The sequence below is a fragment of the Vicia villosa genome, linkage group LG3, assembly GCF_029867415.1.
Source record: "Vicia villosa cultivar HV-30 ecotype Madison, WI linkage group LG3, Vvil1.0, whole genome shotgun sequence".
NCBI classification, from domain to species: domain Eukaryota; kingdom Viridiplantae; phylum Streptophyta; class Magnoliopsida; order Fabales; family Fabaceae; genus Vicia; species Vicia villosa.
This window is the reverse complement of record NC_081182.1, coordinates 48,160,382-48,185,544: the sequence shown is the minus strand read 5'-3', so window position 1 is coordinate 48,185,544 and position 25,163 is coordinate 48,160,382. Positions and strand designations below refer to the sequence as shown.

The 25,163-nt window shown below is 31.7% G+C and overlaps 1 protein-coding gene across 1 annotated transcript; it reads right to left on the bottom strand.

Annotated features, from left to right (window-relative positions):
* Positions 1 to 20,842: 20,842 nt before the first annotated feature.
* Positions 20,843 to 22,449, bottom strand: LOC131655648 (probable WRKY transcription factor 41). The gene is made up of 3 exons (XM_058925484.1): positions 22,020 to 22,449; positions 21,813 to 21,944; positions 20,843 to 21,615 (listed from the first exon to the last, which is right to left on the bottom strand). Exons 1-3 carry the CDS (start codon positions 22,379 to 22,381, stop codon positions 21,087 to 21,089), a joined length of 1,023 nt encoding a protein of 340 aa, XP_058781467.1. The 5' UTR covers positions 22,382 to 22,449; the 3' UTR covers positions 20,843 to 21,086.
* Between the last annotated feature and the right edge of the window lie 2,714 nt (positions 22,450 to 25,163).

Here is a 25,163-nt window from a genome sequence, read left to right as displayed (position 1 = left end):
AGGGTATGCCAAAGGGATATTATCGGGTTGAACTACATAGGAGCTGGTCAATTGTGGAAAGTTTCAAGTCTTATGTATACCTTGCTCCCATGTCATTGTGACATGTTCAAGTGTTCACCAGGACATTTTCTTGCATTTATCCACCCTTTACAAAATCATAAATGTATTCAGTGTATACAACAACTTTCTAGTGGTAGCAAAAGAGGAATAATGGCCTACATATGAAGAGGATGTAATCTGACATAACGAAAAATATGAGAAGGAAGAAAAAGGGTCGCTCCGACAACGTGTATATTAGAACTGAAATGGATATGACTGACAATTTGGTAAGATTGTATGTATATGTCGTCAACCCGGACACACTAAAATGTTGTCCCAATATTTGAATAAGCTCTGCATGATAATTTATTACGTTGTTAAAATTTTTGTAACCTTAGAATTTAATATAGACAACGACTTTTGGTTACAACAAAACGAATATAAACACGCCTAAAACAACAACACTCGAACATAAACACACCTAAAACAACAACACAAACACCAAATAAAAAGACTTAAACCACAACATATCTAAGAGCATACAACAATGAAAAACAATATCATCTGGTGTAGACATCTTATCCATATTATCATTGTCATTTTTAATTGGCACCCACATACGTTGGATATCTTCATTGTCATCTGCAATAGAGATGTACGAAACAAGTCTCTCAATATTTCTAATTCTTTTACCATCATTAATTTCTCCGTCTAACCAAAAAATCAAGTTCCTCTCTAATTGCTCGAAACATCGGATGTGCAAAAAAATATCTTCAATCGGAGCCTTAGTTCTCGAAAAACAAACATGCTCATGTCTTTTCTTAGTCATATTAAAACAAATGATGAAAAGATTAAGAAGAAAATGTCCCACAAAGGGTGTATCGACCATCCCATGTATTTTAAGAAAATGTCACAAACAAACAAACTAATAAATGAGAAGGGAAATGTACGTAGATGGAAGTGATGAGAGTGGTAGTGTGAGACAAATATCTGCAACTTGTGTCGTTCCTTTCGAGTTTCATACGTATTTCTTACAATTATTACAAAGAAGGTATGCTTTCAATGTACATACACGGCATCTCCGTGCCTACTACTATCATCTATCTCTTTTTCTCTCTCTCTCTCTCTCTCTCCAAAAAAAAAAAAAATGTCAATCTCTGCTTTGCGGGGTCACCATGGCAGTAAGGTTTCTGCTATTTCCCATTCACAAATACGTAGCAATAATTGCTACCCTTCTGCATGGGAGTGCGTTTCATTAATATACTCATTTTACAACTTTTTTCATTCACTTTACTTCTAATGCATCCACTTTTTTTTTCTATCATACATCAATTTTCACCATTTACCATCCTCAACAACCAACCAACCCTACAAATTTCACATGGTGCCAAAACATATACCTCACTGAATTTAACATAGCATATTCACCTCTTTCGTAGGACATGTGCTATTTAAGAATCTCGGCGGGCTCTTTAAATGTTTCAAATTGGTGGCTTTTGAAACTTGTAAGAAGATTCTCATACATGTATAAAATGAAGAGGTGGGCACAAATGTGTAGGTAGTATATGTTTCATTTAACTTAATTGTGTTGAAAAAGATATATTTTTAAAATAAAATAATAAGATGAAATAAAGTCTACTTTTTTTATAATTCATAAAAAAAAAAATTTCTTATATTTTCTTAATGACAAATGAAATATATTAATATAGGAGAAAAAAATTCAAAATATAAAAAAAAATCCAGAAAATATAAGAAGTGTAAGAAGATAGTGAAAGATAAAATAATGTTTTGATATACTCTATCCGTTTCAAAATAAATGTCTTTCGATAAAATTAAATTTATTTTAAAATGAATGTGATTCTCAATTTTAAATGTGAATGATTATAATTTTTTTAATTGTATCCTTTAATTATTATTCTGTACACTACTTCCAATATATTTATTAAGTTAATTTAATAAAAATGTAATGTCTTATAACAATATTATTATATTTTTTATTTGTGTGTAAAATTTTTAAACAATTTTCATTTTAAAATAGAGAAAGGATAACAATAAGTAAAACAAACCGGCAAACCACACTACTGCGAAGGGTACCAACAAAAAATTAGCCATAACTATTTAAAAACTGCCTCGCTAATCACGAGTTAGATCTCAAACTAATCATTAAATTATCATCACTACAAAAAAAACTGCAATTAGCCAGGTGAATTTCACCTTGCAAAAGCTAAAATCACCCTGCAATGCAACAATTGCGGGGTTGACCAAATACCCCGCAAAAACGTTAGTCTCAACTTGTTACAAGGTGATTATCACTTCGCAACTTTTTCAGGTGACTATCACTTCGCAACTTTGCCAGGTGAATTTCACCTCGCAACACCTGTCCCAGAGTTGAGCAGAGCAAAGCACGTGCGTCAGAGCAGAGCAGAGCACGATGTTCAAAAAAATAAAAAGAAAGTTGCGAAGTGAATTTCACCTGACAAATTTTGAATAGACAGAAAGTTGCTGAGTGAGTTTCACCTGACAAGGTTTTTAATATTTATAATATATATATATATATATATATATATATATATATATATATATATATATATATATCATATTTATTATAATATATTTCTGTTCTACAAAAATAGTAAACTAAAATATATTATATTATTTATTTATTTATGAAAAAACGAAAAAAACTGTATATCTAATTCTAAAAATTTCACAGACTAAAAAATTTCACCTACAGATTTCTAACAATTAAACATACACATATTCTAACATTTTAACATATTTATACACAAAATCATATCAATTTCATCAAAAAATTTCTAAAATATTATACACAAATCTAACCTTCACTACTTACATGATACAAACTACAATAAAAAATACATAATTTAAACCAGTTCATACAACTCAATATAAAATAACAAATAGTTTAAATCATATGTGTACCTTAAATAATGGATTTGATGAAAAAACTAAAAAGAACTTTGAAACCAGCAAGTAATTTGAGTCTTGAATGTGTTGATTTGTGTTAAAAATGAAAGCTTTGAGAGATTTTGAGGGTTTTAAAATGTGGAACCATGGTTTGGGAGAAAGAGAGAATGAATGAATGAATGAATGAATGAATGAATTTTGTTGAATCTGGAATATGAGAAAAGAAACTGAAGTTGTGGTGTTTAAAGAAAACTTGCGAGGTGAAAAACACCCTGCAACTTTTAGAATCGTTGAGATTTGCTAGGTGATTTTCACCTCGCAATGTTTGTATCAGTCAAACGCCCACCTGTCACACTGTACCATCAATAATTGCCAGACATAATTTCCCCCCAATTTTTTTTAAAACATAGTTGAGGGGTGTTTTTTACCTAGTAACTTTTGCGGGGTGTTTTTCACCTAGCAACTTCATTTTCAAAAATTTCAAATTGCGCCGTCAGTAAATACTAAACATAATTTCCCCTCAATTTTTTTAAAACATAGTTGCGGGGTGTTTTTCACCTAAAAACTTCCCCCCAATTTTTTCAAAAATTTCAAACTTTCCACCGTCTGTTGCGAGACGGAAAAATATTTATTTATTTGCGAGGTGAAATACACCCCGTAAGTGCATTAATTTGCGAGGTGACTAACACCTGGCAAACTCACCCTGATAATATGATGTTTTCTTGTAGTGCATGTATTATATTTGTACTTGGCAAAATGGATCCGGTCCGTTGGACATATCCGTTTTGTCTGCACTTTAGTGCGGGGCGTAGAGCTGTCAAAATGGGCGGAAGCCCATGGGCCGGCCCATTTGGCCCGAAAAATTTTAAGGCCTGGGCCTCATTTTTCGAGCCCATTAACATCCGGGCCTTTTTTAGCCCGGCCCTAAAAAGCCATAAAAAATATGGGCCGGCCCATATGGGCCATTGGTAGCCCACCGGCCCGAAAAAATTAAATATTTTTAATATAATTAAAATTTATCCTTTCCTAATTATAATTATTATAAAAATTTATAACATTTTCTTGTTATAATTATTATAAAATTATAATTGTCATGAATATTTATAACTTAAAATTTGTTGGAACAAGCTATTTAATTATTTGTGCTACATTATATAATTTGTGATGTATTTTGGATAGTTTAAATTAAGTTAATGTGTTGTTTTACATTTTAATTATTAACTTATATGGATTATTTAGAAATTATAATTTTGGATATAAAATTTAATATATATATATATATATATATATATATATATATATATATATATATATATATATATATATATATATATATAAATAATGTATTCTTGCATGCAATTATATGGTTACTTACAAAAATAAGGAGAAAATTTTGATTTTTTATAGAAATGGGCTCGTTTAGGGCCGAAGTCCATTTAGGGCCGGGTAGCCCGCAGCCCAGACAGGGCCGGGCCTGGGTAGTAAAATTAGAGCCCTTTTAAAAATGGGTTTTTTGGGCCCGGCCCTAAAAAGCCCGGAGCCCATATGGCCGGGTAGCCCATATTGACGGGGCGGGTAAAAAATTTAGACCATCACTCTCTAATGTGTCCACTCCATCCTGCCCAATTTTTTGCAGGCATGAACATTAACATAAAATTTTACTTTTTTAGGCTAAAATAGTGCATTGTCCGCGGGCTTTCCTTGGTCCGTACTCACTTTTTTTTGCAGGATGAGTCTATGTTTTATGACTGCATCCTCAACTATGTGCGCTCCGTCCCACCCCATTTTTTGTGGACTTTTGCAGGAGGTTGCAGGACGGCTCTAAACGAGGCGGGCATGCTCGCTTGCTGCTGCTACTTGTACCTGTGTTTTCTTATATAAGACAATATATTGGAATAAAAACTACAATAAAGTAGAAGACTTAACAAATCTTATAACTTAAATGATTTAAGAGTTAAATATGTTTTTGCTTCCTATAAAATAATTAAATTTTATTTTTCAATGACATGTTTTGATCTCTACAAAATTATTATGCACGTAGTTTTATTCTCTGATATTAAATCAACGTGTACTTTTGAATGATTATTTTGCAAACATGTTTAGAACGTTATAAAAAGTTCCTTAAGAAACTTAAAATTTAATTTTTAAATCGAAATTTTCATTACTTTATCATTATATTTTGAAAATAAAAAAATTCATATTTAATTCTTCTCATTTTAAAAAATTCTAAAATTTAGTAAATAAATATTTTGTAGTATTCTAAACATGTATGAAAAAAATTATTCAAAAATTTAAAAGTTAAAAAATAATTGAATAATTTACAAAATTTTAAAAAATAACTGAGACTAAAATTATATATATGGAGCATTTGGCTTAGGCTCTATTTGGTAAGACATGGTTTCGAGCTTATAGCTTATGTCTTATGTCTTATGTCTTATAAGCTCATATGATAACTTAGACCCGTTTGGTAACGGTCTTTTCATCACGAGCTTATAGATTATTTTACTAGCTTATAGCTTATTTTCCAAACGCTATTTCAAATAGCGTTTTAGCTTATGTCTTATAGCTTATTACGTTTTCTTCCTTTTTTATCTTTATTATTTCAATTAAAATCCATTTTTAACTCTTATAATTTATTTTAATTTAAAATAAAATAATTATATATTAAATTTCTTTTATGTCATTTTACATTTATAAGTTAATTGAACCGTTAATTTTACCAAACACTTCAATGAGCTTATAAGCTATCAGTCTCAACCATCCCCTATAAGCTATAAGTCATCAGTCACCAACCATTAATCATAAGCTATAAGCTATCAGCTAGCTTATCAGTCAACCGCTATTTTTACCAAACAGTCCCTTAAACGTAATGTCGTAATCTTCAAAGGAAAGACATTTAGCTTTACCGAATGTATAACGGAGATTGTTTCTATCTCTTGGAGGTGGATAGCTTCTTATTATAAACTAGTCAAAAATTATAATTTTCATATGTGGAATATCCTTCCGCTCAAGTGTTTTGAGTAGTCAGAGTTTTCCGTTTGTTTTTTGGTGGAGTTTCCCTTTTTCTCCCTTTAATAAAAATCATTGCGTATTAAAAAAAAATTACATATATAAAAATTTTGTAAAGTCTAAAATATATATTTTTTTAATAGAAACTAAAAATTAAAGTTTGAGATAGTACCCATAATTTAATTGAAAAAACAGAAAAAACATGATAAAAAGGTGGCTCCAATAAATCTTAAATAAACTTTAATATAATTTAAATTTACAAAATTCATTTATAAAAATAAAGCTTGAGCGGCAATTATTATCACATTTTCTGATTTTATCTCATCCAATTTAAAACTCTTAACATTAATTGAGTGATGTAATTGTTTGAGTATGGAAAAAAAAGCACACACACATATTAACAACATACTACTCCCTCGTTCCTTTTTAAGTCGTTTTTTTTATAAAAATATCATTTTTTAATGTCATTATTAAATTTAAATAAATATTAGAGTTTTGTCAAAATTATTCCTATTTATTAATTACAAAAAAATCAAATAAAAAAGAGAATTTATTTTTAAAAAATTAGTAAAATTTATTATCTTATATAACATGTGAAAAAGTAAAAATAAAATAAAATAAGCAATTAAAAAAAAAGGAGATAATAATAATTGTAGAGTATCAACTACCAACCCACTATGAATCCGGCTTGGATCCTCTTCTTCCATATTTTTTCTCCAATTCTCTCCTTCACTAATTTCTCTTTATCTCTCTTATATTTTATCTCTCTTCTTTAATTTATAATTTTTTTTTGGTTTTCTTTTTCATCATACACATGTTTTGTTTGAAGGAGAAGGAAGAAGGGAATGAGGATCCAAAGTGCTATGAATCACATTATTATTTAATTAATATTAAATTTTTTCATAGTTGATTTAAGATTAAATTTACATTAAGTTAAGGACACTTGAACGAGATGATAATAAATTTCTTTCGACTTAATCAAAAAATTTGAATTTGAATTTAACTTTGATCATATAGTAATGGTAAAACTTTTTTCGAGAGAAATCTTCTGTTTTGTTTGCCTCCATGTGATCCTTAGAAGGATTAGTTTTTATAACTGTGCATATCTCATTTATAAAAAAAAAAAAAAAGTTGGTTCACAAATAACATGTTCCTGCTAGATGTGTGAACATGGCTTTGGCTAATATGCATAAGGATTTTACTTATGCACCATGCATAAGCCTACATAAGTCATTGAATCATGTTTTTAATCCATTGAGAGTATTGAGTATTGAATGGTGAGTATTGAGTATTGAGTAATAACAATTGATGTCTAGAATTTGATCCAAGGGTCCATAATAATCTATGCATGGTGCATAGATTTTTATCTATGCACGGTAACTGCACCATGTGAACATAGTGCCAAATAACATACTCCTGTATATTATGTATGCATTGAGTGACAAACTAAACTCATTTGGTTAGGTCACGCCAACTTTATTTAGTCCCATTGGAAACTAGTAATTTCATCTTAAGCAAAGAAGAAGAAAAAACGTACTGTATATCAGTTTTTTGTAAACATAAATGCCAAAAAAATCTAAAACTATAAGATCATTGATTAGTAAAAATCTCATTTAAATTTAATCAAGTTTTAATCATCTCCATTAGAGATTTTGCACAAAGTTAGGTTCATGGTCCTAGCCCTAGCCCCATAGGCTAATGGCATGATTTAGCTGGTAGGTACTTTAGGCAAGCCACATAGACATGATTCATGATACATATACTTTGTTTCATGAATGATTCCATGGTTAGAGATGTTTGTTTGATACACTTACACAGATCTAGATAAGCTACACTGAGCATCTTTGTATTTTCTACTTAAATTCAAGCATAAAACTGTCTCGATCATTAATGGGCCTGTCACACAACATAAATAGGAATGTGGTGACAAAATTTAAAAACAAATAGTTAACAATATAAAAATCAAAAAACATATAAAAATTAATATCCTGGGTCCTACCTCCTTAACAAAAAAACTTCATTCAATATTCACATTCTGAAAACTCATTCATTACCACCCACGAAATCTATCACCAAAACATTACTGCGTTTTCACCTAATACTCACAAATTATCATCCTTTTACAATTTTAGATATCAAAAAATGATGGTTTATTTTTTTATTTGTCAGTGAATGGCTACACTGGTTAGGGCTTCTTGGTAATTGTGTAGCATTCAGAACGGAACAGATGTTGGAAGCAAAAGTGAGTCCCACATGTTTGATTCTGTATTAGATTGCTATGTCCCATTCTAGATGCTATGGTCCCATTTCATTTCCATTTGACCTTTGGATCCTAAATTCGGTGCAAATTTTGTTTCCATGAATATTAACTTCCCTGCATGTGTTTGTCGGAAAATGTTAATGTAATACAAAACCCTTTTCATGAGAGACATGATAACTGTTTGCAATGTTGCACTACTTTATGGCTCTCACTATTTAGTTGCCACTGTTTGGACTTTCAAGTTAATTTTATCACTATTAAAACTATTAAGTTATTCGTCCGAATGCACATGTACTAATTTAATACATGCATTTATACTTAAATTAAAGAAATAGTAAAATCAATTATATATTTTTTAATAAAAAACAAATATAATATATAGAATAAAAGTAAAGAGTCATAGTACATAAGAGGAGTGTTAAGTTTGTAAAACGCATGAAAGCATTCTCATTTTATATTGAGATAAAATTGATTTCTTTTTTATGGGAAGAGATAAAATTGATCCAGTAAAAAAAGAAAAGAAAAGAGAAAAGACCTTATTATACACTAAGACTTAGGCTTCCTTATATAACAAAACGGTACAATTTCAAGTAACTGAAAGCTAACAAAAAATAATAATAACAGGAATGGACCAAGACAAGTAAAAAAAAATCCAAAAGTCAAACTAAGCCCAATATATTTGACACTTGACAAACACAACCCCCCCCCCCCCCCCCCCCTCCCCTCAAGTTGGATAGTGTATATAATAAAGTCTCAATTTGGACATAACTGAGATCAATGCAGGCTGGTGTAGCGGCTTGGTAAACGCGTATGTGAGTGATCACATGACAGTCAAGTTCAATATGCCTGGTCCTTTCGTGAAAGTTTGGATTGTGAGTAAGATATATTGTTGATTGAATGTCGCAGTAGACAGAAGCAGGGGTAGAGAAGTTGATGACGAAGTCTCCGAACACTAGGTGTAGCCATTGCAGCTCACACGTAAAAGAAGCCAAAGACATGTATTCTGCGTCAGTAGATGATCTGGATAAGGTATTTTACTTCTTAGATTTCCAACATATCAATGAAGAGCCAAGTAAGACGCAGAATACTATGATAGATTTTTCGTGTGTCAGGGTATCTAGCCCAGTCTGAATTAGCAAATGCATGAAGCTTAAGGATACTATTAGTAGAGAAAAAATGTCAATAGAAGGAGTGAGTTTCAAACGAATGACAACATTAAAATGAGGCATGAGGGGCTTGGAAATAAACTAGCTAAGGTGTTGCACTATAAGGGATATATTCGGTATGCTATTATTTAGATAAATCAGTTTACCAATGAGACTACGATAGACTGTAGGGTCAATGATATGTGTCCTTAAAATGCACTGAGTTTGAGAGAAGGATTAAAAGGGGTCAAAGCAGGTTTTAAAGCAAGATACCTAGTGTCTTGGAGAAGGTCAAGGTGTAATGTCTCTAGTTAAAAAAAATTCCTTCATTTGTTCTTGCGAGTTGCGATTTCAAAACCTAAGAAATACCTTAGTTGGCCTAGGTCTTTAATTTTGAATGTTATGTTAAGGGCATGTTTCACTTGGTTGATTTCAACAATTGAGTTTCCATCCAGAATAAGATCATCAATATAAACCAGTAAAACAATGAAACTAGATGTAATGCCTTTAGTGTAGAGTAAGTGATTAGCTTCTGAACATGTAAAACCAATGGAAAGAAGTAAAGATAATAATTTTTAGTACCATTGTCTGCTTGACTCTTTTAGGCCATAGATCGATTTATGCAGTTTGCAGACTTGTGAAGGGGATGATAGTGGGTGGTCCGGAGGAAGTGTCATATAAACTTTTTCTTGGAGGTCACTATGAAGAAAGGTATTGTTGACATCCAACTATGCTAAAAGCCATCCTTTATTTGTTGCTAAAGAAAGGAGTACTCTGATGGTTGTGATTTTTGCTACAGGTGAAAAGTATCAAAATAATCAAAGCCTTCCAGTTGGGAATAACCTTTGGCAACTTATAGTGATAGCGATGGTGTTTCTGCGTAAGGAGAGATTTTCAATTGGTACTTATAGTAAGCTACATCAATGCAAGTATGTCTTGTTCAAAGTGATTAGAAAGATCAGCGATAATGCTTATGTGGTAGCTCTCTCGGATTCGATGAATATATCCAATAATTTTAATGTTGCTGACATTCATGCGTATCAAGTAGATGAGACTCTTTATCAAGAAGAGAATTTGAGATCGATTTCTTAAAAGGTGAAGAAGACTGGTGTAGGAAGGCTGATTGTGCGTATTGAAAAAGAAGTCGTGCGTGAGAAAGGTTTGGCAGGATTTATGTAAGTTTGGTGTCCAATGTCACAATAACTAATATTATCCCTTTTTGGATATGGAATCGGCTCACGAGTCCAACTCAAGGCTTTGCTAGATATTTGAGTTTTTTAAGCCATCTGAATTAGTTTTAGGCCCCAAAACATCATTTTATTATTTTCAACAATTTTAGCTAACACTACTACAAATAACCCCACTTCACCTCGGACGCGAAAGGGATATAACCTCGGTTACACAAGCGAGGTAACGAAGGGAGACATGAAAACATACAACTTTACCCCTCGATTTTTGAATAAACGATGAAAAAAGTGACGCTGGTCATGAATTCGATCCCTAACAATTACAATTTTTGAATTTTCAAAATTGCGCTACTTTTTTCCTCGGTTTTAAACAATAACTAATGGGTAAAGTCTTGTTTATAAAATTTTAGTTTTAACCTGTTTTTTCATTTTAATCTGTAAAGCATCAAATTTGTTGATAAATTCTATATCTTCCTCATCACCATCAACAACAACACCAATAACAACAACAAAAACAAAATCAATAAAATCTTTAAACATTAAATCTCAACAACGAAAACAACAACAAAAAATCCATAGAATCTTTGAACGTTAAATCTCAACAACAACAAATAAACAAAATCAATAGAATCTTTAAATATTAAATTTCAACAACAACAATATTAAACAAAGATTTGTTACTTGATTTTCATCAAATTGATCATAAATAAAAAATAAATAAAACACGCTACTTTATCCCTCGGTTCCTAGCAAAATCGAGGTAATAGGTCATAAAAAAATTTAAAAATAAAAGGTGATAATATGTAGTTGTTGGGATTCGAAAGCGAGTCCTCTAAATACTTTACCCCTGGGTTTTTAGCTCAACCGAAGTAATAAGTCATAAAAAAATTTAAAAAAAAAATTAAAAGTTGTTAAAATGTAGTTGTTGAGATTCGAAGTCGTGTCCTCTAAATACTTTACGCTTCGGTTTCAAGCCCAGCCGAGATAATAAGTCATACAGAATCTTATAAAAAATTAAAAGGTGCAGAAATGTAGTTGCTTGAATTCGAATGAGTGTTTCCTAAATACAATACTCCTCGGTTGTCAGCTCAATTGAGAGAATATATGGTATTTTTTGTTTAAAAAATTAAAAGGTGACACATCTTTGGTTTACACGTCGTTTTTTATTGGGTGAGATGAAAGTTTTGTCATATAATATATTATTTGTAGTAGTGAATTTCTGTTTTATTTTTTGTTTTTGAATATTTTTAGCATTACAGTTGCTTTTTTTAGTATTCACACACATTTAAGTGTGATTGTCAAGGTTATCTTATCATAATAAATTTTAATTATTTTCGTTTTTAGATGAATTCCAGAATGTTATATGATAGATTTATCATTTGCAAATTTGTGTTTTGTTTTAGATTTAGCACTTCTAATTTTTAATGATTATGATTGCGTCAGAAATTTAGAATCTAAAATATACCAATTATAAAAGAGGAGAGATATTCTTTCTCCAACAGTAAGTTTAAAAGACTTACCCCACATCTTGACCATTAATTATTTTTAATCAAATGACTAGAAATGATAAGTAATTAAATGTGGAGAGAGAAAATTATCACTTATTATCTTGACCATTAGATTTGCAAAAATTAATGGTTTAGATGTGGAGTAAGTTATCACTTATTATCTTGACCATTAGTTTGACCATTAGATTTATAAAAATTAATGATCAAATTGTGGAGTAAGTCTTTAAACTTACTCTAGGAGTAAGAATATGAATATGCCTCCTCATTATATAAAATCCAAGCAAAGTAGTTTTTTTAAGTTTGCCTTTGAATTCTAAAATCCAAGCACTTCAAAAACACACTTTGAACATTAAATTAAATTAAAAGACACTTTTAACAATTAGAATATTTTCAGATAAATTTCGGCGAAAGAACTTCACAGGCTTTTTGCACGAATTTTAGTAATGACTTGTACAACTTATCTTGAGTGTCCATTCTTTACTTAATTAAATTTCTTTATCCACCCCTACTTTCTTAAGAATCTGCGGCAAAATTCTTTAAATGTTTCTATATTTCGAAAGTGTATCTCCGAATGTTTTTTTTAAAAAATAATTATTTTGGAAGTGCATATCCGAAGACAAGTTTTTTTTAAAAAAAATATGACTTCGGAGATGCATTTTCGAAAACACCATTATTTTTGGGAAATGGGTGTCTTATATCAGAAATATTCCAATTTTTGGTCTTAAAAATTTTCGGAAATGCATATTTGAAAAACTCAATAATTATTTAAAAATTAAAATCAAGGTGAATCAATACATTAATAGTATAATTAATTGTACTAATTAATATATATATATATATATATATATATATATATATATATATATATATATATATATATATATATATATATATATATATATATATATATATATATATATATATATATCATTATAATCAAGATATAATAATAATAATATTAATCTAATAATATTTAAATCAACACTTTATTTTTCTATATAAAATTATTAATAATAATAATAATAATAATAATAATAATAATAATAATAATAAAAATAAAGATATTTATTTACTATTTACTTTATTTTTTTATGATACATAAAAAAAAATCATTTCATAAACTAATTTTCAAAAAACAATTTTATACTTAAAGAAAAAAAATTTCTAAAATAATTTTAAAGTTAAAAATTATTTTACTAACTTTTATATATATATATATATATATATATATATATATATATATATATATATATATATATATATATATATATATATATATATATATATAAATGAAAAATATTCTTTGGATATGCATATCCGAAAAAACCTCTAACTATTTTTTGGGGATTTTAGGATATACATATCTGAATTAAACAAAATCTTAATGTTTTTCGGAGATGTATCTCCGAAAGGTATTTTGAGATTTTCAACCGGAGTTTTCACTCTATGGGGTGTATAAAGAAATTGTCTAATTAAAAATAGCAAAATTTAACCAATTAGTGATTGGGCCTTGGGCTCTTATTCTTATTCTTTCCACATTACTGCATTACTTACACAGATACTCATACTAACATGTAATTCAAAGTGTCTATATTTATCAACAACAAAAATAATGTGTGGATTGGCAACATTCCTTTGCGTGTTTTATATCCGGATGTTTTTCATTTGGTAGAGAACCCGCATTGCAAAGTGGCGGATATGGGTAGGTGGATCGGAGATTTTTGGCGGTGGAATTTCTTGTCTTGGTGGCGTCCTTTGAATCGGATGGTTGATTCGCAATTGGAGAATCTTATTAATCTTCTTTTGCCGGTGCAGCCCCGTAGGATGGAAGAAGATAGTTTCAAGTGGTGGCGACATGCATCCGGTTTCACGGTTAGTAATGCTTATGATTCTATTTCTTTAAATGAGCCTTTGCTTCTCTCGTCGGATTCGACCTTAAGGGTGGCTTTTGATTGTCTTTGGAAGACTAAAGTGCCATGTAGAATTTTAATTTTTGGATGGAGGTTGATTTGGGATAGGCTTCCTACAAAGGTTGAGTTAGCAAAACGTGGGATTTTAGTTAATACAAATGATTTGTTGTGCCCGTTTTGTCTTCTTTTTGAGGAAGATGTCAATCATCTTTTCTTTTGTTGTCCTTTTTCAAAGCTATGGTGGAATGAATTGCTTCTTTGGTTAAATTTGCATGATGATTCTTTGGTCGATTCGCTTTTAGCCCGGTTGTGTTGGTTGAATCATCAATTAAAAGAGAAGTATGGTATAGATTTTAAATGGTTCTTCGGTTTACTTTTTTGTTGGGTTATTTGGAAATGTAGGAATGATGTTATCTTTAATGGCTTAGTTTTAGACTCTTTCGATGGTTTATCTTTATTGAAATCTTTATCTTGGGATTGGATGGGAGTTTATTTTAGGAACTTTTGTAATGGCTCGACGGAGGATTGGTTCCGAGACCCGAGAGCTTTCTTTGGGTTAAGTGGTGGGTTAGGCCGATAACTCTTTTCTAAGTTGTGTATTTTGTTTCTTTGGGTTTAGCACCCCTAGTGCTTTTTAATCCAATTTTGCTTATTAAAAAAAAAACAAAAATAAAATAAGGCTTTAAATTAGACACAAAGGTACTACTAATTAGTATAGCAGGTTGTACAGTCTCCTCACATAGACATGATTCATGAATTTGAATTTTGTTGTTTCTTAGTGAAAAAAGTACGAACTATAGAACAGATAGGATCATCATTGGTTTGCTCCCTTCAAATAAAGGTTTTTGGTCCTTACTGGAAGATATTGTACATAACGTAAGACAAAATTATAATCATCACTGGAAGCTACGATACATAATTGCTGAACCGATAGCTGTTAGTAGAAAATATGCAGTCAGAATTCGGAAGAACTCACAGTAAAACCAGAGAAAACTATGAACTCAAATTCCATTTCGTAGCTATTACAAAATGCATTTCTTTAAATCTTTTGGCAGTTTTGTTCTTCTTATAGAAAAAGCAGGCTGCCATTTTCACATCCATCATGCATACCAATAAATATGTGATTTTTTTCATAACAATAATTGTCTTGCAGACTTCAAAAAATGGTAAAATAAGGTGGGTGAAAAATCATAAATGTCTCACTTTCTTTAAAGGAAATTTGTTAAAAAATAAGGTGAAAATTTATTAGATATATTTGACAAAAAGTAAACTTACAAGCTCAAAGATCATAATTCTGGATGTTTGTGAAAAAAAATCTTTTAACACATTATATATATTTTAGGTAAAGTACCGGTATCAGGTACCGGTAAGTGTACGGTACTCATCCGATACACACCGAAGCCGTATCAATTTTTTTAATTTTATTTTTAAGTTGATACACCAACCATACACATTTGGTATCACGTATCCAACTTTTTAAAATTTTTTGGATGATATAATTTGAACTTTTTTTTTATTGAATAAAAATTAGGTTATTTATTCTATTTATAAATAAAAAGTGAAAGGAAAACTAATCTATTATATTGAAATTTCTTTTACATTCAAATTTTTCATCTTCTACTAAGAGGAATTGGAGCACATATGAAATTTATTCACTCATTGAAAAAAAATAGACTCAATCCAATGCGGGTTGAGAATTTAAATTTTGTTCATACGAATCTCCGTCTTCTCTCTGAGAAAGAGTAATGTTTACAATGAAGGAGCAACTAAAATGTGGAATATTGGTGGAGATGAATGAGATCTATTTGATGAAACTGATATTTTTGAAGTTGCTAGTCTTTCTCTCGATGAACTCGAACTAGAAGCCGCACTTTTTAATGATATTGGAGAAGAAAATATTGATATTCAGCCATGATTTTATAATTTATTGATACTTTTAAGTGAGATTTATTTATGTTATTACATAGATATACAATATTAACATTTTTTAAGCAAATTATTTTTTTGATTTTTTAATTTTATTGTTTTTTAAATAATATAATTCCTTAGTTATTTTTATAATTGTATTTTTAAAGCATTATATTAACGTACCCGTAGCTTAGTTTTTCTAAAAATGTCGTACTCCGTACCGATACTCGTGCCGGATACTGGGTACGCACTAGTACCTATGCAACACAGTATATAGAGGAGGGATCAAATTACACCCGAAGAGTTACACCTCAAGTTACACTCGCTCAAAATCATCATTTCGAATAAATATTTTTTAAGATCCACCGTTGGGTTGAAACATACTATCATATAGATCATATCTATAAAGTTTGAGATTAATCTATGATGATTTACTATGTCATTGAATTACATCAAAATTAACGTTATATGAAAGTTCATTTTAACGCTAATCTTTGAATATCTTAATGGTATAGTAAATCATTATAGATTAATCTCAAACTTTATAGGTATGATCTATATGATAATATATTTTAATTGAACACTTGATTTTAAAAACTATTTATCCGATGCGAAGTTATTAAGCGAGTGTAACTTGTGGTGTAACTCTTCGGGTGTAATTTGATTCCTCCTATATATATATATATATATATATATATATATATATATATATATATATATATATATATATATATATATATATATATCATAATTGAATTAGATTCGGAAAAGTTGAAAATCAGTACAAGGTGAAGTTGCTACTTATACAAATGGCAGCATTGGGCCTCTAATAATAATAGCCCAAAAACACTATAGAAAGCCCTAGTACATAATAGAAAAGCTATACATCTAATACCCCCCATAAGCTTAGGGTAAATAGAGTGAAGTCCAAGCTTAGTAATGTTGGAGAGAAAAGGCTTAGCATCCAGGGGTTTGGTAAAAACATTTACAAGCTACTGTGATCGAGGAGGTGATAGGTAAGGGATGAAACAGGTGTTGGTTTAATTTTTCTTGAACATAATAACAATCTAAATCAATGTGTTTCGTGTGTTCATGGAAGGATGAGTTACTGTCAATGTGTCTAGCATTTCTTTGAGGATGTCGGTGAGCCATTGAAGTTTGCATACAGTGGAAGTCATAGAGCGATATTCTGCCTCAGTAGAGCTTCTTAAGACGGTTTGTTTCTTTTTGTATTTCCATGAGATTGAAGAACCTCCTAGGTATATGCAAAAACCAATGATGGATTTTGATGTTTCAGGACATGTTGCCCAATCCGAGTATGAAAAAGCCTTGAGTTGCAGGTTGGAAGTGATGGGGAAGAAGAGGCCTTGGCCAGGTGAACCTTTGAGGTAGCGAAGTACACAGAGTGATGTATTATATTGGATATCAGTTGGGCAACTCATATGTTGGGTGAGTTGCTACATAGAGTACACGATATTTGATCTTGTGTTTAGCAGGTAAATAAGATGTCCAACCAATTTGCAGAATTTGGTTTTATCTTGCAAAGGAGTTCCATCAGTTTTTTTGAGGCGAGTGTCACGAGCCATAGGAGTTGAGGCATGCTTGCAGCTAAGTAGACCTGGGTTAGCAAGCAAATCCGGTGTGTATTTTCTTTTTTACAGATGTTGGTGCCAGAAGTTGTTCTTGATATTTCAAGGCCTAAGAAGTACTTTAAGTTGCCAAGGTCTTTGATGCGAAAATGATGATGCAACATGTCTTTTGTTTGTTTAATGAAAGGTAACTTTGGATAACATCTCAATCCATTGTCTACTAGACTGTTTTAACCCATAAAGGGATTTGAGAAGTTTGCATACTTGATTTGGGGAAGAGGTTGTAATCCCTTTAGGCAGAGACATGTATACCTCTTCATCTAAGTCTCCATGCAAAAAGGCATTATGGACATCAATTTGGTGAATATGAAAGTTTAAATAAGATGAAAGAGCAAGGAGTAATCTTACAATTGTGAGCTTAGCAACAGGTGAAAAAGTTTCAAAGAAGTCAATACCTTGGATTCGTTAGAAGCCTTGAGCAGCTAACCTAGCTTTGTGTCTCTCTACTGTGCCATCAAAATGGGATTTAGTTTTATAAACCCACTTAGAACCAATGGCTTTCTTGCTTGGAGGTAAAGTGGTGAATATCCATGTATGGTTGTTGGTTAATGCTTGCATTTCTGTTTCCATAGCCTTTACCCAATGGGATTGAGTGCTAGATTCCTTATATGAAGTGGGATCACATGCAGTAGTAATAGCAAAAATAAAAGAGTAATATGCAGGGGAAAGATGAGTATACGAAAAAAAATTAGAAATGTCATATAGGGGGGATTATGAGATGCAGTACATACAAAATCCTTAAATTATGTAGGTGTAGATTTTTGTCTTATGGATTTTTGTATGGTAGTGAGCTCAGGTGAATTATCAAATTCAAAATTTTGCATATCAATAGTAGGTGGGGATCTAGGTGGGTGTTAGGGGGAGTTTGTGGGGAGTTGGCAAGAGGACTGTCAGGTGGTGAAGTATCTTGGATTTCTGTCATGGTGTGGTTGGGAGAAGTGGTTGTTTCACAATTATGATGAGCAGTGGAGGGTAAGGTAAGGTTTTGATCAAAGAGAAAAGAGTGTTAAGGTGGGTATGGGTCTGTCTGGGTAACATGGTTGAGGAGAAGGGGAGGATGGGATGTGTAGGGAAAGATGTGTTCTTGAAACACATAGTTCCTTGAGGTAAAAATGGATCTTTTGTCAAGGTCAAATAGGAGATATCCTTTGATGCCCATAGTAAAGCCTAAAAATAAGGATTTGGTGGCTATGAGATCTAGTTTATCCCTATTTCTACTAAGGATGGAGGCATATGTCAGACATCCAAAAGTTTTAAGGTTTGTGTAGGATGGAGGTGTATTAAAAAGGAATTCAAAAGGGGTGTGGTTTTGAATGGTAGGACTGTATAGCCTATTTATGATGTATGTGGCATGACATAGAGCATATGACCAAAAATATTTAGGTAAATGTGCATGAAACAAAAAGAATCTAGTGACATTTAATAGGTGTCTATGTTTTCTTTCAACAATGGAGTTTTATTGAGGTGTTTCATCCCAACTCCATTGGTGAACAATAACTAAAGATGCATAGTAAGAGGGCATAAGGAACTCAGTCCTGTTATCACTTCTAATAACCTTGATAGAGTAAGAAAACTGAGTTTAGCAATAAGTAATAAAGTTCTGTATAAGTGTTCTTGTTTCAGATTTGTTAGTCATAAGGAAATTCCAGGTGTATCGAGATAAATCATCCGCTTTAATTAAAAAAATATTTGAATCCATCCATGGAAGCAATAGAGAGATGACCCCAAATATCCAAATGCACTAATTCAAATTTATTAAAAGAAATAGAATTGCTATTAGGGAAAGGGAGTTTGTATTGCTTGGATAAATGACAAGTATTGCAAGTAGAAGTTTTATTATACTTGATAAAGGAAAATTATTAAGACATGGTGTGTAAAACCTCATCAGAAGGGTGTCCTAATCTATGATGCCATAAGGACTGATCTACATTCTTAGGGTTGTTAAGGCTAACATTATTATATGTTGTGGAGCATGTGGAGCATGTGTAGTTGTGAATAGGTAGCATATGCAGGATATAAAGATTGTTATGTTGTGTCACTTGTCCAATCATCTGCCAGGTAGACACATCCTGAATATATCAGGAGTTGTGTAAGAATGTGATGATGTAGTTAGATGAATGACATAGTTTAGATATGGATATAAGGCTAAATTTAAATGTAGGGATGTAGAAAATATCATATAAATGCAGGTAGGTATCAAGAATAACAGAGCCAACATAGTTAGCAGTTACATAATTTTCATTAGGAAGGTGAATATGGGCAGGGGTAAAGTATATATATCATAAAAACATTTGATATTAAGGCAAACATGATGTGATGTACCTGAATCAAGTATCCACATGTTAGAAAGTGGAAGAATACTACCTGTATTGACAATATCTGAGATTATGTCTTTGTTAGAATTGGATGACTTGGAATGTTGATGCTCCTTCCTTGATTGTTGAAGTAGCTACATGAGATGTTGATAATCCTCCTTATATATGTGATTATCTTTATCTCGTGCAGAGGTAGGTTTGACTTCTGAAGTTGGCTTAGGATTTTTGTTCCTATAGCCAGGTGGAAATCCATATTTAAAATAACAAGTTTTCACTGTATGGTTAGTCTTGTTGCAATTGGTACATAACATGGGGGTTTTGGGGTTTCCTTTGCCTTTAGGTTTGTTGTTGTTGGTGTTGGCATGGAGAATGGTGGATGGAGCTGCAGACACAATTGAAATGGCCACTTCTTATTGGACAATATTGTTTGGATTTTTTTTCTAGGGAAAGAAAACCTCAGACCTCTACCTCATGCATTGTTGATCTAAACTAATAAACTAAGTTGAATTCAAACAAGTGGTTCTAAAGGAATACATGCAAGCTACCGGATGTTTTAAATTAGAGTCGTTAGAGATACCTGCCAATATTTTGACACTCAAATCAATAAAAAAAATTGAAAGATACTAAATTCATAGAGAAATTACGACCATTGAAAACCTTCAAAATTCTCAATATTGTCGAGTATCTTGTCACCGTCCCAACTTTATATGTTGCTTGTGAAGCCTCATCTCTTTGCCGTGTGGATGAGGGATAGTGCTATGCTGATTCCAGGACAAATTATAGTACTATAAGTCCCTTGTTTCTTAGTATTCCCTCATTTTTGTCCACACAATTTTTGTACTAAAGAAATCAATATATTAAGCTGCTTTATTTGTTATGAATTCCGAATATTTATTATAAATTGGAAACTAATACAACGAGTTAAATTTTTTTCTGCACCCTTCCTTGCAAAATGGAATAAAATGAACTATTTCAACACATACTTTAGTTTACATCGTGGAAACACTACCTCTTTATAAGTCAAGCTAAACTCTACTTCTTAAAATTAAAAAAAAAAAAAAAAAAAAGGAAAATGAGGACACAACATGTAAAAAAAATAAAAATAAACCTACATGAAAGTTGGACATTTCCATAACGATAAAGTAAAACTCCATGAAACTTGGACATATATAGTTCTAATTTTTTTATTTTTGTTATTAAATTATTAATCAGTTTCTTCCCATATAGTTCAAGGGAAAAACTGCGAGTTATCGAATGTGAAGTTCTCTCCGTCGAATTGAAACTGTTGAAACGGAAAATCTAAATCAGTGGTTGGCGTATTTGCAACAGAAGTAGCTGATGGAACAATCTCACTCGCCATATTCGGGAACACACTCGGCGGCGACATCGAGAAGTGACTCATTCCAGAAGTTGCAGGAGAGTTGAAGTTTTCAGCAAAGCTACTTTCAAGTACGTGGCTTGAATGGAAATGGATTAGTGGAGCAAATGGTTGGTCGAGGAAATCTAGATTCTCTGTCTGGACTCTTAGACCTGTTCGCAGGTTCGTTAGTTGTTGGTTTGTGTTTACATTTGTTTCTTGATATTCATTTGGGTTCATGGTTGGAATTGGAACAGTCACATTGGAAGTGCTTCCGTTTGTGCATGTGTGGTTTCCTTTGTAAGTGATTTCGAAGATGGTTGGATCTTCGTCGGATCTTTGTACTTGCTTTGTTGCCAAACAACCTTGAATGTTTCTGTGAGTGCATCTGTAATAACCTCTGCATATACACAAACACAAAAAATTTCTCATATAGTTACTTCATTTTCAATCTAATACATTCCGAAAAAAAAGTGTGTCTGTCACTTATGATTACGTTCAATTCATTTATTTTTTTCAAATTATTCGTGGTGTGGACGTATCATTTTCTGGTGTTGTGTCTAGTGTCTGTGTGTCTGTGATTTATAGTATACATACCTAGGGTGTGTGGCTCCAAGAATGTCTTTTTGGCCATATTTTCTCCAACTATATCCATCATCAAGAGGACCTTCCACTGCTATTCCTGGTGTAACTCGAATTTGTTTTGTCCATCTAATTGGTAGAGTGTTTCTATAACATGAAAAATGATAGTTAGTGTAAGCAAGATCATACACATGAAAAATGAAAAATGATAGATTTACGTACCTTTTTCTAGGAGTATTGTGATCATCACGGTTCTTGAAATCTCTATCAGAGTCTTCACTTCGTGGACTAGAGCTTAAAGGTGGTGAATCCAACATTCTTATGGCAAGTGCTCCTGAGACAGAAGGGTGTTGTTGTTGTTGTTGTTGTTGTTGCTGTTGTGATGATTCGGCCACATTAACGTGTCCTTTACGGTTAACAATTTCAAGAGCCTTTTCGAATGTGGATATAATTTTATGTATCAAAACTTCACGTGTTTCATGAACGGAAGAAGAAGAAGAAGATACGTTGAGATAAATTCTAAGCTTTCTTGCTAACTCCAATCCTTGAAGTAACTCATGTATCAAACTCTTTGAATCTCCCATGATAGAGTGATTAGAAACAAAAGTGTTGGGATTTGGGAATGAAGGTGAGTTATGTTATGGGTTATGAGATATAAGAGGGTTGTGTTATGAAGAAAGAAAAAGAGTGGGAAAAGAAAGAAACGGAAAAAGGAAAGAAAGTTTGACTAAGAAATGGGGGCTAGTGAATGAATTTTCTTTGGTCTTTGGTCATAGTGTGAGAGAGTATTGGAGAGGTCTAAATTCTAATTTGTTGACCTTTTCTTGCCGCGGAACAGCCCTTGGATTCTCATTGACCCACCACAATTATTTGATACCATAATGATTATAGTTTAACAAACCAAAACGTGAACGGTTTAGATCTTAAATTGGGAGCAGTAATATAAAGACACGAAATTTGAGAGAAAGAAGTCAACGTGAAAAGAAGGGTAATGTGGAGACAAAAAGAAGAGGTGGAATGTTCAAAGGTTTTTCCGCGTCGTTAGTTATGTTGCTTCCAAGAGTTTGTGACATGTTTGTGACGGTGGTTTTTTATGTGTGATTTCGTCACTCAAACATTCCAACTTTTAGTTTCAACCCTTTGTAACATAACTAGTTTATCATGTGATTACTTGACTTAATTAAGATGAAACCTAATGATTTGCATTGTAAAGCTTTTTCTATGAGTTTGGCATTTTAAGGGTCTGTTTGGTTCAAATGAGGGGGAGGGGGATTTTAATGGATGGAAGGGAAGGGGAGGGGAGAAATTTTTTGTAATTATATATATATATATATATATATATATATATATATATATATATATATATATATATATATATATATATATGTTTGGTTCAAACGAGGGGAGGGGAGGGGAAGAGAGAAATTTCGTTTAAAAATATGTTTGGTTCACGGGGGGAGGGGAGGAATTTTAATAATAATTTACAATTTTATCCTTGTAATTTTATATAAATTAGATGATATTCAAATATGAAAATTTCATAAATATTTTTTTGGAAATAATATTTGTATAATTGAGTGATTAAAAAGTCATAACTTACCATATAACATTAAAAAAAATGAGTACACTTGATTCGTATTATAACTCTCGACACAAAATAAATTATGCGTTGATAACAACTTTTGAATACATAAAATAAATTATAGTAAAAAGCAAAAAATTACAGTAATTATAATTTTTATTAAATAAAAAATAATTTAAAGGTGAATTGATAAAAGCAATAGAGAAAAAGTCGCAAAAAGAAAATCACTAACATAAAAGAAAATAATAATTTTAAAATAATAAAATAAAAACTGAGGATATTTTAGTAAATATATTAAAATAAAACTTGGATTCCCTCCCCTCCGAATCCCCCCGATTCGGGGGAATGCAAAAAGTGTCATTTGGAGGAATTTTGCTCCCCTCCCCTCTCTTCCTAAAAATTGAACCAAATACATTTCATTATAAATATTCCCTCTCCTCCCCTCGCTCTACCTCGAACCAAACAAACCCTAAAACAAACAAACAAACATAAATCAATTTGCATAGATAAAATTTTTAAATAGTAGAATTATACTTAAGTTTTTTAAATATATCTTCTATTTGGTTTAACAATTTATTTATAGTTTATATAACAAAAGTGTTTATCAAAATAAGTGATTATGAATAAGTTTTTATAATTTTTTTTTAAAGACAAGATAAAATAAATTTAACTTTTGTGTATGTTGTAAATTATTTTGAAGAAGATGTAGAAATAAAATTTAAAAAATATCATAAGATGTTTTAATAATTACCTTATTCTTTATGTCATTTGTCTCGGCTTCCAAATGAAGTGAGACTATTTGGCGACTTGAATAATTGCCTCCAATCAAGGCTAAGGGGTAGGATGTGAGCATGGGGATCTGAACCGTCATTTTAACGTCAATATTTTGATTGACTTCAAGTCCATGTCATTCTGGCTACGAGATATTGTCCGTTTTAGATGTGAGAATCCGACACTGTTTTGTCCTTTGGAAAATGCACCTCGTTGGATTGAGGAGTATGAATATTGTATATAAACTACAATTTGCCTCAATTCCCAAGCAATGTAGCAATGTGAGACTGTCAATTGACCGGAATAGATTCCCCCTATTAGAGGTTAATGGGTAGGGTGCGAACCTCGAGCATATGGGTCTGGCCCCTTCTTCTTATGTCAATTTTCTTGTTCACCTCAAGTATATGTCATTGCATCTATGAGGTATTGTCCGCTTTGGGCGTGAGGACCAATCACAATTTTATCCTTTGAAAAAGTGTGCCTCGTAGGGTTGAGGAGTGTAAGTAATGTATATAAAATATCCTTAACCTCGATTCCCAAGCAATGTGAGACTATTTTGGTCTACCAAAACAATTTCCATCTAGTTAAGCTTAAGGGGAAGGGTGGAAGCAGGTGGGTATGACCCCTCCTTCTAGCACCATTGTTCTTATTGACCTCAAGTCCACGCCACTACGACTACGAGTTATTTTACACGTTAGATGCGAGAACTCATCACATTTTTGTCCTTTAGAAAAGAAGCCTCGTTTGATTAGCGAGTGTAGGTATTGTATATAAACCATCATTTGCCTCGATTCCCAATCAATGTGAGATTATTTGGTGATCAAAATAGTTGCCCCTAGTTGAGGCCAAGGGGAAGAGTGGGAACCTCTTACATTTATACCTAACCCCTCCTTCTAGCGCTAATATTCTAATGCACCTTAAGTCTGCGACATTGCAACAACATGCTATTGTTCGCTTTGGATGTAGGAATCCGTCATGATTTTGTCCTTTGAAAAATGTGTCTAGTTAGATTG

Excerpts from the sequence above, each read along its gene's own strand:
- LOC131655648 (XM_058925484.1), bottom strand. The coding sequence starts at position 22,381 with ATGGGAGATTCAAAGAGTTTGATACATGAGTTACTTCAAGGATTGGAG. Across the intron at positions 21,945-22,019 it reads CACAATACTCCTAGAAAAAG|AAACACTCTACCAATTAGAT; the intron begins GTACGTAAATCT and ends TTCATGTTATAG. Across the intron at positions 21,616-21,812 it reads CTTGGAGCCACACACCCTAG|AGGTTATTACAGATGCACTC; the intron begins GTATGTATACTA and ends GTGTATATGCAG.